Source organism: Grammomys surdaster, unplaced genomic scaffold (genome assembly GCF_004785775.1).
Source record: "Grammomys surdaster isolate TR1022 unplaced genomic scaffold, NIH_TR_1.0 125368, whole genome shotgun sequence".
In the NCBI taxonomy this organism is placed as follows: domain Eukaryota; kingdom Metazoa; phylum Chordata; class Mammalia; order Rodentia; family Muridae; genus Grammomys; species Grammomys surdaster.
Genome location: NW_021620240.1, coordinates 800,278 through 816,410, shown reverse-complemented (window position 1 = coordinate 816,410; position 16,133 = coordinate 800,278). Strand labels below are relative to the sequence as shown.

The following is a 16,133-nucleotide window of genomic DNA, read 5'->3' as shown; positions in this document are numbered from 1 at the left end:
GGGTTGGGTTGGGTTGGGTTGGGTTGGGTTGGGTTGGGTTGGGTTGGTGAGACAGGGTTTCTGTGTGTAGCCCTGGCTGTCTTCTTTGTAAACCAAACTGGCCTCTAACTCACAGAGATCTACTCAGCTTGGCTCTGGCTGTCCTGAATTCACTGTGTAGACCAAACTGGCCTCAGACTCAGAGATCTGCTGAAGTGCTAAGATTAAAACTCTGAGGGAGGAGGGAGCATATATACGGAGGTCAGGGGACAGTTTCCCTTCTTGCTTCCCACTATGTGTGTCCCAGGGCTTGAACTTGGGTCATCAGGCTTGGCGGCAAGCACTTTATTCAGAAAACCATCTTACTGGCCACAAGTGTCATAATTTGAGTTAAGTTTCCACTTAATGTTTTGCAATAAGGATTCACTGAAGGTTTGGAGAATATTCAAACCATACAAGATGGTTTTCTTGCCTACCTGCTCAACTTTTAAACTGGTTTTTGATAAGCATTTCAGTTCCTTATACTAACATGGAAAATGGGAGTATATTCTCTGTGTGTTAATAAATCTATAATTGAGCCTTAGTGTGTAATTTTTTTAAAAAAAAAATGGTACCCTACAGTTTTAGTATTTAGCACTTTTAGCATTTGTTAACTTTACTACATTTACCTTTATTTATTTATGTTTATACAGTGTGTGTGTGTGTGTGTGTTGAAGTGTGCATGGGTGTGTGCACACACCTATACAGATGTGCCTCATGGCACCTATAGAGATCTGAGGACAACTTGTAGGAATTGGTTCTGTCCTTCTATGGTATGGGTGCATGGGGTTTAATTCAGGTATCCAGATTTGGCAACAAGCATCTTTACCAGCTGAGCCGTCTTGATGGCCCTCAATTTATATTTAAATGAACAAAAAAGGTTCCGATGCAGGAAAAAGTTCTGAGTCCTTCCTTACTGAACTGTTCTGCCCTCAGTGTCTGTGTTCCACAACAGGATGCCATCTGTTTGTCTTTAAAGCAGGGTTTTGCTTATGTATGTAACCCAAGTTGACCTCAGACTTGTGATTTTCAGCCTTCCAAGTGCTAGACCACAGACAGACAGGTATGTGGCACACACCTGGCACTAAGGACATGCTTTTCAACAGGGCTTGGTTGACTCCAGTTGGTTGACTACATAGTAAGACTGTCTCAAAACAAACAGAAAAGGAAGCATTAGTTTTGCCTGCATCCACAGTCTGCCCTTTCAGCTGCAGCTGTTTCCATCACCAGTGTCTCTTGCTCGGCTCTCCTTGTGCTCAAGATGGAATATTATGTGGGGCTAACAAGTGAGCATAAACTTGTTGGTCTGTGCTCTATGGCTCAACTTCACCTGGCTAGCATGCATTTGCCAGACCATCAGTCCCTCCTGGAGTGTGGGAGAATTCCCGTCTCCACGGTCTCTCCAGATGTTGGTTGAAATCACTTGTGTCTTCTGTTTATATTGTTCTAAACATTGCCTCCATCCCACACAAGACAAGCATCCTTGCATAAATGTATTGCACATTTCTGTGTCTTTTGATAATTTTTCTCCAGTTTCTTGGTCTTCTTCTCACTTTTCTTTAATAATATTCTAGAGGTGCGTGTCCTTTATGGGTATGGTGGTGCATGCATCCCAGCCCGTAGCTTTTTCATGATGACCCTAGGACAGGAATCTTTGTTTTATTTTAGTTTAAATACTTCATATTTCTCCTAGTTCATACTTTTCAATATAAAGGTATGTTCCTATATTCTTTTTGACACCTGTAAAACCCTCTGAATTCAGCTGTGCCATCCAGGTTTTGGTATGTGCATGTTTCCTCTGCATAGAAGCAAGAGGATTAACATATCTCCTTTTCTTCTATTCAGGACTGGTGCAAAGAGAATTTTGTCAACAGCAAGAATATGCTGCTAGTAGCTGAAGTCAGAGCACAGCTGAGGGAAATCTGCTTAAAGGTACTACCTCCCTTTAGAGGAAGAGTTTTTATTTTCTTGTAGATGTCTTGAATTGCTTGTCATTAGTGGTATGAAAAAAAAATCTCATTGTAGAAAAACTTTACACAAGAATATAGAAATTACTAATAATTCTACTTTCTCTCCCTCACAATTATGGCTAATTCATAGAAATCCATGGTGGTTTGGGGTTTCTTCCCCTCCCCCTCCTCAATTCCCATGTCACTCCAGTACTGTCCATTGAACCCACTAGGCAATGCTCTTCCACTGAGCCAATTAGTTTGTCTTTCACTTGGTTTACATTGTATCAGTGACTTACATTCTTTTGTGGGGGTAGTACTGGGCATGGAACTGGGCAGTGCAGTGTTCAGTGCTGGGGAGAATTAGTGCTTGAGATCTTTTCTGTCTTTCTTCTAAAACAGATGTCAATGCCAATTGTGTCATCTCGAGGGGACATGGAGAGTGTCCGCCGTTGCCTGGCTCACAGCCTCTTTATGAGTACTGCTGAACTCCAGACAGATGGCACCTATGCCACCACGGACACACATCAGCCAGTGGCCATCCACCCGTCATCTGTCCTCTTCCACTGCAAGCCTGCCTGCGTGGTATACACTTCACTGCTCTACACCAACAAATGCTACATGCGAGACCTCTGTGTTGTGGATGCTGAGTGGCTCTATGATGCTGCCCCTGACTACTTCAGGAGGAAGCTGAGAACAGCCAGAAACTGAGCCATCCCAGGATGCTGCCAGCACAGCTGGGCCTGGAGTTCAGATCACAGCTGTCTTCCAAACAGACTCAGAAGCTTGCAGCCAGACTTTCCGACTTCAAGAGCTTAAAAGTTTGTTGAAACTTCTCAGACTCAACCATCCTGACATGATCATACTTACACCATGAGAAACCAAGGCTTGTGCTTCGGGTTTGACTAGGCAGTTTTGGTGACTGAGTTAACTTCTGAGCCTCAGTTTCCTCATATGCCAGAGAGGGATAAGACCTACAAGATCAGCGTAATGAAGTTTAGAGAGAATGAGCAGAGCCTTACCCAGAGATTTGCCTGGTACAAGATAAGGCAATCAGTGACTTGTGAGCCATTGTGCTTATGATACTAATTAGGTACAGCACCGCCCCTTGAGCTCTTGTGACTGGGAGAGGAGCCATAGGAGACTACAGATCCAGTTTGTTGAAATGTCTCTCCCCCTTCTTACTCCCTGTCCTGTGGATCCCAGGGCCTCATGCATGCTATGCAAAACACTTTGCCACTGAGCCAGTCCCCAGCCCTCACTTCTACTTTAATGTCTACCTGTATGTCTTTTAAATAGAAAATGCAAAATTTTCTGTTTTGGAAAACTCCCACAGGCAGTTCCAGAATAAGGTGTATTCTGACATGTTGACTCTTATGGCTTAGGGTGTAGCACATAATCTTGTCCGTCTCTCCAAGCAGAGACCAGCAAGGAGTTCCTTGGTTGGTCTCCAGTGCCTCTGTGGTTGCATGTCCCCAACAGTGCTTTCAGGAGATTAACAGGTTTCCTGAAACTAGGAAGCCAACTTTTCAGTCCAGTGGCCTTCTGAAGCCCCGTGGTAATTTTCTCTTTAACTGAGCACCTATGAATGTGTGCACATGAGGGAAGAGTCATACCTTTTTCAAGTCTGTTCGAGTCAGAGCTGCTAGATGGGAAGGAGGAAGTAGACAGGTGCTCAGTGGTTCAGAAGCCAGAGTATCAGTTTGTCCTTTCTCCTACACCTACTCCTAGTTTGGGTTTTTGGTTTGTTTTTTTCTTGAGGGGTAAACCACTCGAGACAGGGTTTCTCTGTGTAGCCCTGCCTGCTGTGAAACTCGCTCTATAGACCACACTGGCCTCAAACCCAGAGATCAGCCTGCCTTTCTCGTCCAAGTGCTGGGATTGAAGGCATGCATCACCACCTGGCCAGTCTTTATATTTTTGATGTACTAATTTTCAGTGGTCTGTCTTCTTTTCGGAGACCTGGGGACAATGAGCTTTGCTACTTCCTAACCAGTCACCACTCTCAAACTTTCATTATCTGCATTTGTTAGAGGGAATTAGAGAAGCCTGTACATCCTTTTCCCCATTGGAAAAGATTCATCTTAGCTGATTATTAGGAGCAGACATTCCCCAGTTTGGTAGTACATACCTATAATCAATATCAGCTGAGATGGGAGGGCTTGCAAGTTCTAGTCCAGCCTGGGCTAGGCCTTGTATCTAAGTGAAGGAAGGGAAGGAACACACTTAAACAGAGACTGTTTGAACATAGAAGGAAAAAAATTTCTTAGCCCTTTTATTGTGCTTAATTGATCCAAACACATCTGTACTGCTAGGATTTTCTCATTCATACAATGAATTGTATTGTTTATAAGCAATGGGCCAAACTGTCTTCAAGGCACTTTGAAGACACAGGGCAGTTTCTTTGAGTCTAACAAGCTCTTTCCAGAGAGCATAGCGTGACTGGCCACTTCCATTGCCAGGATCTCATTGATTCGCAGCTTTGTCTGTTGAGTCTGGTCTAGGCTTTATTATAACCCTAGCCATGGGCAATCAAGCTTTTAGCCAGTGCTTAGGGTTGTCTGGGTACTTGTGACTATTTTGATAAAATGGTCACATTATCAACTTTCTGAAATGCTCTCAAGAATGTGCTTTCTTTTTAAGTGTATTTTTTGTATTTATGCAAGGTAAATTTATGCCTTGCTAGGTAAGAGGAACTTTTGTACTTTTAAAAGGACATTCATTATGCTCGTTAAAAAAAACAAGGAGGAGGCAATATATTCCTCAGCAGTGACCAGTCTTTGCTCCTTAGTAAACTAATGAGGTGGTTTCTGGGTCAGGGGAAAGTAGCCTGCAGTGACTGGCTCCAGGATGAGGCCTAGGACCTTAACCTGGAGAGACTGCTGCAGAGGACTGGGACTTCCAGAAAAAGGAGTGAAGAATACAGTTTCTAAGTACCTAATGTTTCTGTACAGAAATATGTTTATCACTCTAACATTGTGGGAGAATTTTAATAGAGTATTTAGTTTTTTACTAAGCTTTTTAAAAATTTTTCAACACAGCTGCTCAGGGATTACATGAGGTGGCAGCCCCGTTCTGACTCCACGGATCACTGCAAAGAGGTTAATGCTTATCTTAAGCTGATGGGACAGCACTCTACAAGCTTTCTTAAGAAAGTGAAGTGTTTTGTGATTTTACTGCAGTACAACCTGAGCTGCTTTTCCAGTTGGCAAACTCTCTCCAACCTAAAGACTCCAGCCTGGACAGGATAGCCTCCAACAAGCAGAGGAACTTCCACAACAGTCCTGCATGCTGCAGGTGTTTATCTTCTCTGTAACTGTGGCCTGCAACACCCAGGACAACAGTTTCATTACCAGGTCCCCTGGGAGAACCTTTGCATCTCTTGTAACAAGATTTCAAAACAGAGCAGAATATTTACTGTGACACAAATCCTTGTACTCCAGCTACCAGGATATGTTTGGAATTGTGGCCATGCATCTAAGATGCCATTCCTTGAGCACATAAGCTAGGCTGTACCTGTGGGGAAATAATTTTATATCGATTGCTGTAGTGTAGAAAAATAACAAGCTGATTTGGACTTGTACTGTATTCTCTCTGATCTCAAACATAAAAGAACAGTTCTAGTATACAATGCTCAAAATCTGCTTTTGACTATCAAATCCATAAAAACTGAATCTTGTATATGATCTGTGTGGTCTCTCTTGTTGGGCCTCCTTTCCCTTATTTAAAGAATGCTGTTCAGAATATTAAATGTTAGTCTTATTGCCATTCATTCGGTAAGTCTTGGGATCCAGCATTTACTTTTGTTTCTTTCGGTTTTTTTGTTTTTGTTTTTGTTTTTGTTTTTGTTTTTTCTTTGTTTGTTTTTCGAGACAGGGTTTCTCTTTATTGCCTGGGCTGTCCTGGAACTCACTCTGTAGACCAGGCTGGCCTCGAACTCAGAAATCCGCCTGCCTCTGCCTCCCAAGTGCTGGGACTAAAGGCGTGCGCCACCACCGCCCGGCTCCGGCTTGGTTTTTTGAGAGAAGGTTTTTTTATGCAACCCTGGCTGTTCTTGAACCTGTTATGTAGATCAGGCTGGCCTTAAACTCAGTTGATTGCCTCTACCTCCTAGGTGCTGGGACTAATGCATGAGCTGGGTTTTTGTTGCTTGTTTTTGGGTGTGTGTGAGTGATTTAGTTGGTTGGGTTTTGTTTTGGGGGGCTTGGATTTTGGTTTTGTTGTTGTTTGATTGATTTTTTTTTTTAATGTCTTTGAGTGTTTTGCCTGGATGTCTGCACTGCAGGCATGCCTGGTGTTCATGAAAGTCAAAAGAGGGTGTCTGCTGCTCTGGAACTGGAGTTAGATGGTTGTGAGCAGGCATGTTGTAGATGCTTGGAATAGAACTCTAGTCCTCTGCAAGAGCAACAATGCTCTTAACCACTGAGCCATATCACCAGCCTGTTATCCTTGATTTTTAACCTAAATGTGATGATGTAAGCCATGTATTCCTGCTCCCAGGAAAATGATGGTTGGTTCATTAAAACTGGTCCATGAATTGTTAGGGGGTGCAAAGGTTTCTAACATAAATCTTTCATCCTGTTCTTGGGATTCTGGGTCTAATATCGTGAGACCAGGATGCTCAATCCACAACAGCTGCATGCAGGTCAGCCTGAGCTTACCAGAGCTAGGCGGCTTCAGAAGATCGTTGAGGTGAAACCTGAGCGTATTCCGCGAAGTAACAAAGCTTGGCGTGAATTGAGAAAAGCAGGTGAATTGGAGAGAATGGGCGGCAAGGGAGACGTGGTAAGAGTCAAGGCCTCCCGGGCTGCACTGGCGGCTTCCGGCAGAGGGCGCGGTCCGGCCCGGTGCCTACAGTCCTCTGCCTTGGAAAGCGCTTCCCGGGCGAGGGCGGGGCTTCCGGCGGCGCGCGAGGTCACACGGTGTCTTGGCCGGGTCGTCCTTCCCTCTGCACGTGTCCGCCCCGCGATGCTCACTCTGCTACGCTGTGTGCCCCGCGCCCTGGGCGCCGCCGCCACGGGCCTCCGAGCCGCCATCCCGGCTCCACCGCTTCGGCATGTACTGCAGCCCGCGCCCCGGCCATGCCTCCGGCCCTTCGGTTTGCTCAGCGTACGAGCCGGCTCCGCTCGGCGCTCTGGCCTCCTGCAGCCCCCAGTTCCTTGCGCGTGCGGCTGTGGCGCTCTGCACACGGAAGGTAAGGTTCGCACACCTAAGTCGGAGTGCGGGGACCCAGCTTGGAACAGACCCTCGTGATCGCAGGCTCCCCATCTCGCGTCTTGGAAATGTGCCTTTCCAAAGTCCGTAGGGTCGTGGTTTCAAAGTGTGGTTGTTGGTTATGTCTTTTGGGACGTGGAAGAGAATAGTTGGGAATTCTTTTATTTTATACGGGAAGAAATAATGAGTCCATGATGAGAAATAACCATCTCATGTTAAGAAACAAGTTCAGCAGCTGGGCGTTGGTGACGCACGCCTTTAGTCCCAGCACTTGGGAGGCAGAGGCAGGCGGATTTCTGAGTTCGAGGCCAGCCTGGTCTACAGAGTGAGTTCCAGGACAGCCAGGACTACACAGAGAAACCCTGTCTCGAAAAAAACCAAAAAAAAAAAAAAAAAAAATGAAGATTAGGTCTATCAGTTAAAGCAACTGACTTTTCTCTCTTTGGATCATCTTGGCTTTTCTTTTAGGAGACAAGGCCTTTGTAGAATTCTTGACTGATGAAATTAAGGAAGAAAAGAAGATACAGAAGCATAAGTCCCTTCCCAAGATGTCTGGAGATTGGGAGCTGGAAGTGAACGGCACAGAGGCTAAATTATTGCGCAAAGTTGCTGGAGAAAAGTAAGTACTGGCCCAGGGGTTGTATACTGGATTCTCAAGTCAGGAATCCCTGACAACAGCACCCTGTCCTGGCCATCCCCAGAAGAGCCTGCACTTAGACCTAGTGCTTTGATAAAAGGGCTTTTAAGAAAGCATTTACTTGGAAAAGTTCTTAGGTTTCAGGGAGTACATTCACTGAACGCACACAAACTTCTGTGGCTTGGTTATTAAGGAGACCTACAGCAGCTCCGGAGTATGTAGAGGAAAGCCTGTCACAGCTGCAAATCTCAGTCATTGGGTTATTAATGAGGGATGCTGTTCCCAGTCTGGATTTAATCACTGGGATTTTTTTTTAAATGTTTGATAGTACTGGTAAATTCATTTGTTTAGAAGTTACAGTGTAGAAAGGCCATCAGACAAAGGTAGAGGGTTCTTACCCAAGCTTAGCTCCCCCTCTCCTAAACCAATTGGTTTTCTGAGACAGAGTCTCTGTAGCACAGACTGGCCTCAGACTCTTGGTCCTGCTGCTTCAGACACTTGTGTGCTGAGGTTGTAGGCCTGTGGCACCCCTAAGACGGTTAAACCCTTGTTTGTGCTGTTCTGTGTTACACATTCACCCACAGTCTTAGAAAAGTATTTGGACTCTTGAGTGCCTCTCTAGCCATGTGTGAGGCCCCAGGACCCATCCCCAGTGCTTCTGGAGCACAGTGTACAAGAAAGCAGTTTTATCCAGTGGGGCCCTATAAGCCTAGCAGTAAGCGTGTGTGGCGATTGGAAAGTTCAAGGCTAGACTGAGTGGTGCTGGGACTCGCCTATAATTCCATCACCCTGAGAGGCCAAGGCAGGTAGATTTCTGTGAGTTTAAGCCAGCCTGGTCTACCGGCAAGTACCTTAACAGCCTTGTGCTGTTCTTTTTCGGTGGCAGAGTGGCAGCAAAGCATTGCCCAGTTGAACTCCAGGGAGCAGCTCCACCCAGTACACTCTTGCTTGGGTTGGTTGGCCGTGGCCAATCGGAATCGGTGTAGCCTGGAATTTCTGCTTCTAGGAGGAGAGGCAAAGGAATTTTATCTGATTTTAGAACATGTGCTATCACATAAGAATTCTTACAATCACAAAAGGGCCAGGGTGCAGCTGTGAACTTCCCCCAAGCATGCACAGGGTGCTTGTTTGAGCTCCAGAATCCCCCCAGAAGGAGGAAGAAGCCACTAGGCGTTTCAGTTCCTAGTTTGTGATTGTGCAAAGTGAATCTGCGGTGGTCGTGAGGCTTTCTGGGGTGGAGGGCTATCCACCTTCATCAGCTTCTGTGGAAAGACCCCAGGACACCAGCCTGGCCACAACTGTAGTCATTTAATTTGTAGCACTGTGTATGTACAGTTCAGAAGGTGTTTAATGGATGTGTTGTTTAGGCCCCCCCGGACTGTTTTTAAGTTCTGTTTAATTCCGAGTGTAGCCAGCTAGGATGGAGACATTGTTTCAGTGTGCCTTTGCACCTACCTTACTGCAGCAGGCCTCCCTCTCCTGTTGTTGCTAGGCTAACATCGTACCTTAGTGTGTTTCTACTTGCCTTCCCAGGATCACTGTCACTTTCAACATTAACAACAGCATCCCTCCAACATTTGATGGTGAGGAGGAGCCTTCACAAGGGCAGAAGGCTGAAGAACAGGAGGTAAGCTAGTGACTGCTGCAGCCAGCCAATTTTTCTGTCCTAAAAAGCATGAACTGTTTTATTTTTGCTCTTTTTAGAATTCTTCTCCCACTAGGGTGAGGTGAAAATTTGTAATGCAGTAGGTCGGAGTGAGTTTTAGCTAGAGTTGGTCTGTGTCCTCACCCCTGCCTGTGTTGGGGAGTCGGGGTACTTAGTATCCAGACACTATCATTTGGAGTGTTTTTAGTGAAGGATGACAAGTGGGTAATTCAACACTAGTCATGTGACCAAAGGCTAGGGGCAGGCCTTAGAGACTTCAAATTATGTTGATTTGTATGTTTGGGGCTCATGTATGCACTTGTAGATGTCCAAAGCAACTGTAGGAGTCAGTTCTGTCCTTCCACCATGTGGGTCCCAGGGTTGAACGGAGGTCATCGGGCTTTGGCAGCAAACACCTTTACTGGGTGAACCATCTCGCCAGCTCAGCCTTACAGATTTTTAACATTTGACCAGTTGTAAGTTGCTGGCTCTCATGGCTGGGTCTAGATAGTATTCAGACATGTTAGAAATAGTGTGCCTATCCTAGGAGCCAACCACTTAAGAGGACCACAGGATCCCCAGGCCATCTGACTAAGCAGACGGCAGTCTTGTGTATGAAGAGCTGAGTTCCCTGCTGTGCTTCTGTCCTAGCCTGTACCCAGTTCAGCCTGGGCCTGCCCCTTGGGTCACAATAAAAGGAAGTTGCTGCTATTTCGGGTTAAGATGGCCACTTAGCTAGAGTCCTTATGTTCCAGGCTCCAATCCTGCACCAAAACAGTCAGGGGAAAGAGGTCTGGGTCTATGTTGCAGCCGCGTGTGCTCGGCAGTGTGTGGGAGCAGAAACAGCCCTGAAGAATAGCTGTGCCTGACATCAGATATTCTAAACCCATGTGATTGATAAACTGTTTAGTGCTCTGTTGGAAGATTTGAATGTCTTATCCACAACCTAAGACTAAAAAATGGCTAATAATAACCTAATGGCCGTGGCTACCAGACATTCTGACTTCCTGAGGCCACTGGTCCAGGTGTGTGCACCCCACCAGTACTGGCATATGCTGACTTATTCCTGTCTCTCCAGCCGGAACTGACATCAACTCCTAATTTTGTGGTTGAAGTTACAAAGATTGATGGCAAGAAGACCCTTGTGCTGGACTGTCATTATCCTGAGGATGAGGTTGGTAGGGTGGAGTCTTCTGACCCCGTGTAGCATACACAGGAAAGATCTGGTAATCTAGACAGGGGAGGGGAAGGTGGGCGAGAGTGGCTGGGAGCAGGGTTATAACTGCAGAGCCTCTTTGCACTTCCCTTACCTCTGCTGTGTCTCCCAGATCGGACACGAAGATGAGGCCGAGAGTGATATTTTCTCTATCAAGGAAGTTAGCTTTCAGGCCACTGGTGACTCTGAGTGGAGGGATACAAACTACACACTCAACACAGATTCCCTGGACTGGGTGAGTGCTGGCTGAGATGGGGGTGCTTGGCTTTTGCAGAGAGGGGTCCTAGTTCAAGGAGGTGAAATAGCATTGCAGGAGGGGAAAAATGTGTTTGCACACATGCACTGGACCACATGGGAAGGTCAGCGGACCAGCCAGAACGCTTTTAATTTTGTTCTATTGTTTTTCAAGCTAGTGAATCTTTTTTTTCCCCAGGCCTTGTATGACCACCTAATGGATTTCCTTGCGGACCGAGGGGTGGATAACACTTTTGCCGATGAGTTGGTGGAACTCAGTACAGCCCTAGAGCACCAGGAATATATCACCTTTCTTGAGGACCTCAAAAGTTTTGTCAAGAACCAGTAGAAATGTCAGAGACTGAAGGCCTTAATTAAATGGCAAGCTTTGGCCAGTGAACAAAAGCTACCTTAGCATCAGAATTATGCTTTGAAATGGCTCTCATCCTAATATCATATGGGGGGAAAAAAGCAAGCTTAAATTATCGCTGTTACACCTCCATTTACTATTCCTTTGGGCTTTTTTTCCTGTACAAATTTATTATTTGCAGATTTTTGTATAACATGATGATGGACAATAAATCTGACTTTATCTCCTCCAGGGAAGTTCAGACTTTTCTTTCACCCTACATCAGAACACCAAGAGCAGAGACGTTTGAAATGTTTTAATTACAGTTATATACAAAAGGCTTACGCATACAGGAGTCCTCTCAGGAAATTAGTTGTTCTCAGCCCAGTAGTGAAGTGTGAGGTCAGGATGACTAGAGGATCACAGCCCAAGTGTCACAAGCCTGGATTAAACAGAAAATAAGTTAGGGTAAATTACATTCTACACCTAAACAGTTAGATCTTACATAGCTAAAAGTTGCCAGCAGTCATGGCATGTGCACTACAAGTAGAACCATTATGAGTTAGTTCACTAGAATACTTTATCAAAGAAGCCACGGCTTTCATGGACCTGTTCTGCCAAATTGAAGCCATCAACAATGTAGCTTATAAGCTAAGACCAAGTAGCCTCAGAAAACCAGACTAGAAAGCAAAACCTGACAGTTTGGGGCTACTAAGTATTCTAAAGTCTGCTTCATTACTGTGATTCTCTCTTTTTTTTTGGTGTGGGGGGGGGTTTCGAGACAGGATTTCTCTGTATAGCCCTGGCTGTCCTGGAACTCACTCTGTAGACCAGGCTGGCCTCGAACTCAGAAATCTGCCTGTCTCTGCCTCCCAAGTGCTGGGATTAAAGGCGTGCGCCACCACTGCCCGGCTACTGTGATTCTCTTAAGTGATCCACACCTATATTCCCCCACATGCTTAGTATCTGAAAGATTCTCTGGATCTTAACCCAGTTTTCCTTGATGTGCCCTTGAGACCTAGTGACACTTTGAAAATGTCAAATGCATACATACCTCTCAGGACTGAACTTGGAGCCTGCTCAATAGTTTTTTCTCCTCCAGTTTCTCATCTTTGTGGTGACACCCTTTACTCAACAATGGTATCTCTAGCCTGGCCAGTGCTGGTCTGACTTCTCATTGCACTGGCCTCTCAAACTGCCATTCACTTGGCTACCCTGCTGTATTGCATTACAGGGTCCTAAGTTGAGTGTACAGCAGGTTGGTTTGTTTTTAAGCTGAGCAGGTACAATCAGGCAATCATCTACTTCTTTAAGGTATGGCTATTTTGCTCAGGCTGGTCTTGAACTACTGGGCTCAGTTACGATTATGCTATTTCAGCTTCCCTGATACGCTGGGATTGTCAGCATGCATAGCCATGCTTGCCTGCTTGCTCTTTAACCTCTCTTCCCATCTCCAGTATATGGTCTGGAACTAAACCTTTTAAGATGTGTTTATGTCGCCGGGCGGTGGTGGCGCACACCTCTAATCCCAACACTTGGGAGGCAGAGGCAGGAGGATTTCTGAGTTTGAGAGTTCAAGGCTAGCCTGGTCTACAGAGTGAGTTCCAGGACAGCCAGGGCTACATAGAGAAACCCTGTCTCGGAAAAAAAAAAAAAAAAAAATGTGTTTATGTCTATGAGTGCTCTGTTTGCATGTATGCCTGCAGGACAGAAGAGGGCGTATCTCACCATACATGGTTGTGAGCCACCATGTGGTTTCTGGGAACTGACTTAAGACCTCTGGAACAGCAGCAGCCAGTGCTCTTAACCACTGTGCCACTTCTCCACCTACTTGAAACTGACTTTTAAAAGAACTTGGTGCAAGCCTTTAAAGATAAGAGATATCTTTAAAGCACTAGAGAGACAGAGGCAGGCACGTCTCTGAGTTTGAGACCAGCCTGGCACATGTACCAAGTCCCAGGGCAGCCAGGGCTATGTAGACCTTGTTTCAAAAGCAGAGTTTAACATTAGCTACCATTTGAAGTTCTACATGGCTGGTGTGCTTATGTCTCTTCATGTACGTGTGCATGCATACATGTGCGTATGCAGGCCTCACGTTGACAAGAGTCAATTGCTCTACTTAGTGACACAAAGGAGTCTAAACCTGGAGTTCCTAATCCATAACCAGCTTTCTCAAGCATCTCCCTGTCTCTGGCCTCATGAATTCGGGGATTATAGGTGGCCACCATGCCTACATGGCCTTTTATATGGGTTCTGGAGATCCAAACTCGGGCCCTCATATTTGTGCAGCAAGTACTTTTCTCACAGAACCACCTCAGCACTGCCATTTGGCCTGCGCCTCTTCAACTCACCTTCTACTTCAGTGCATTCATAAAAACACGTTACTTATCTACTTATGTACCAACTCACTGGAGAAAAAAATCAATATACAGTGGGGGTAAAAATAAGTAAACAGGTGGGAGAAGATTGTCCGTGCCCTCAGAAACAAAGACATGCACAGTGTAAAGGAAACATGGAGTCAGGTACAGCTGAAGCCCAAAAATATTGGACAATTTTGTGTAAGGGGTCAGGTTATTAGTGAATATCTGGCATATTACAGCAGCCCATCACACCTTTAGTTGCCTCTACTTGGGACCTGTGAACCATGCTAATATGTCATACATATATTAGTACTGGTTCCCACAGCAAGTGTGAAGTTTCTAAGACAGGTGGCTCCTGTGTGATCTTGTCCCTCACACCTGAGTCACCATTTGGCCAGACTAAGACCTCTATGCAAGTTTACTGAGAGATAAAACTGGTGTTGCTCAACTGTGCTTTGGGTCCTGTGTCAGTCTGCAAATTCGATGCCAGGGTGGCAATCTGGCACTCGTGACCATGACCTGATGCATAGAGATCCAGTTATTGCTGCTAATCTAACAAAAGCATGCAGTGTGGTCACAGTCTCCAATTTCCAGACCAATGTTGGGCACAATTCTAAGTCTACTCCTCCCTTCTCTTACCAGGCTGTTTGACTGAAGCTTACTCATTTCATATGTTTTAATACTTGTGTATGTGTGTATGTGTGTGTGTGTGTGTGTGTGTGTGTGTGTGTGTGTGTGTGTGTGCACGTACAAGCGCACCATATGTTATGGAAGACAACTTGCAGGAATTAGTTCTTTGCTTCTACCACATGAGATCCAAGGGTTGAGCTCAGGATCAGGTTGAACAAAGGCTTGGCAGCAAGTGCTCTATACCTGCTGAGCCATCTTACCTGCCCAGCATCTGTTTCTGAGACAGGTTCTCACTAGTCTAGACTGGCCTTAAACTCTTCCTGCCTCAGCCTCCCTAGTACTGGGATTACAGACAAGTGCCACCACACCCAGATGATACTTTCTGTGAAGTAAATGCCTCAAAAAAGTATATTAAACATTCCCCAGTTTCTAAGCCATTACCTCCACCAAGAGGAGAACAGAACCACCTACTGATGGGCTCTTGCAACTGCCTGGGTCCCATGGAGGCTTACCAGGCAGCTCATCAGAAGACTGGGCTTCTCTTCTGTTCCACCGGTGACTGAGAACTCAGGGGTGTGGGGACAGTGTGCGCTGTGCTCATTCACACTTTCTTCCAAACAGGCACGAAGCTTCTGCTCTGTCAAGTCTGTTGACTAAGAAAGTACAACCACAACTAATCTTAAATACGTATAACCAACAGGTTGAAAAGCTGAATCCATATACCAATCAACTAACACAGTTTGATTCTTTGGAGCTTGAGACTGTTGGGGACTGGGGATGTAACTCAGGTGGTAGAGTGCCTAACAAGCAGGAAGCACTGTGCTCTATTCCTGGCGCAGTATAAAGCCCAGACGGAGTGGTGCAAGCCTGTAAGTCCAGCACCTGGAAGATGAGGTCAGAAGGATCAGAAGTTGAGCTATAAATAAGTGTGAGGGTCAGCCTGGGCTACTACTAGACTCGGCCTCAAAACAAAAAAGTGGATCTGGAGAGCTGACTCAGTGGTTACGAGCACTTGCTGTTCCTGCAGAGGACCCTGGGTGACAGCACCCACATGGTAGCTCACAACCACCTCTAACTCCAATTCCATGGGATCCAACATGCTCTTCTTTGCCATGTTTTCTCTGCTATGATGGACTGTCCCCTCTCCTCTTCAGTTACTGTGCTGGCTTTCTTGTCAGTGACAAGAAAGGTAACTGCTACACATATGCATGACTGACTCCAACCACCAACTAGAAGGCTTTTAATACAGTCCATATGTGGGGAATTGGTGTGGGCACTTACGTGAAATGGGATGTACAGGCCACATGGACACGTGACCACACTGCTCATAATTCTCAGGTTGTACCTAGAGACAGAATTAGGATTCCCAGATCATTATGGTAACAAGACCTGGCTCACTCTACCTTCCAGTCAATAAACTAAGGGGTGTGTGTGGGGGGGTAACACACATTTAGGAGTATGGGATGAGAACGAATAACGCTAAAAAGATTTTTAAAATTCTTACTTTATACACACAGGACAGATGACGGAGTTTGCTTCCCACTCAGCCAACATGCTGTTGAGACAACTTTCATCAAACTGTAAGCCCTTCTCAAACTCGATTATGATGGACTTTTCTGCAAGGCAAAAGGCCTGAGGTTGTCTTGTATCCGCAGGCAAGTCTGTTATTTCTAGTTTACAGATAACTGTGAAACCAAGTCAAGATAAAGCTATGTGGAATACGTCACCGTGACGTAAGACGAAAAACTGTAGACACAGTACCATGAGAATCTCAAAAGCAGATACTCACAAAATTTCAGGCAATCAATAAAGAATGGATAAGAAAGATGGCCTTTGTGTGTGTGTGTGTGTGTGTGTGTGTGTGTGTGTGTGTGTGTGTGT

The 16,133-nt window shown here is 45.6% G+C and overlaps 3 protein-coding genes across 3 annotated transcripts in view; 2 read left to right on the top strand and 1 right to left on the bottom strand.

The window, feature by feature from the left end:
- The window catches only part of Dhx33 (DEAH-box helicase 33), an 18,364-nt gene extending 12,711 nt beyond the window's left edge, over positions 1–5,653 (top strand). The window contains exons 11-12 of the mRNA XM_028785965.1: positions 1,864–1,950; positions 2,370–5,653. Coding sequence (XP_028641798.1) covers positions 1,864–1,950; positions 2,370–2,678 — 396 coding nt within the window. The 3' untranslated portion in view covers positions 2,679–5,653. The remainder of the gene's footprint in view (positions 1–1,863; positions 1,951–2,369) is intronic.
- Positions 5,654–6,865: 1,212 nt separating this feature from the next.
- C1qbp (complement C1q binding protein) lies at positions 6,866–11,514 on the top strand. The gene is made up of 6 exons (XM_028785911.1): positions 6,866–7,161; positions 7,650–7,800; positions 9,352–9,445; positions 10,542–10,637; positions 10,792–10,914; positions 11,113–11,514. The coding sequence occupies exons 1-6, from the start codon at positions 6,936–6,938 to the stop codon at positions 11,260–11,262; spliced, it is 840 nt and encodes a 279-aa protein (XP_028641744.1). The 5' UTR covers positions 6,866–6,935; the 3' UTR covers positions 11,263–11,514.
- A 49-nt stretch (positions 11,515–11,563) lies between these two features.
- Rpain (RPA interacting protein) overlaps positions 11,564–16,133 on the bottom strand; it is an 8,332-nt gene continuing 3,762 nt past the window's right edge. Inside the window, exons 4-7 of the mRNA XM_028785912.1 lie at positions 15,757–15,868; positions 15,534–15,597; positions 14,765–14,905; positions 11,564–11,704 (exon numbers count right to left, since the gene is read on the bottom strand). Of these exons, the coding sequence (XP_028641745.1) occupies positions 11,675–11,704; positions 14,765–14,905; positions 15,534–15,597; positions 15,757–15,868 (347 nt within the window). The 3' untranslated portion in view covers positions 11,564–11,674. The remainder of the gene's footprint in view (positions 11,705–14,764; positions 14,906–15,533; positions 15,598–15,756; positions 15,869–16,133) is intronic.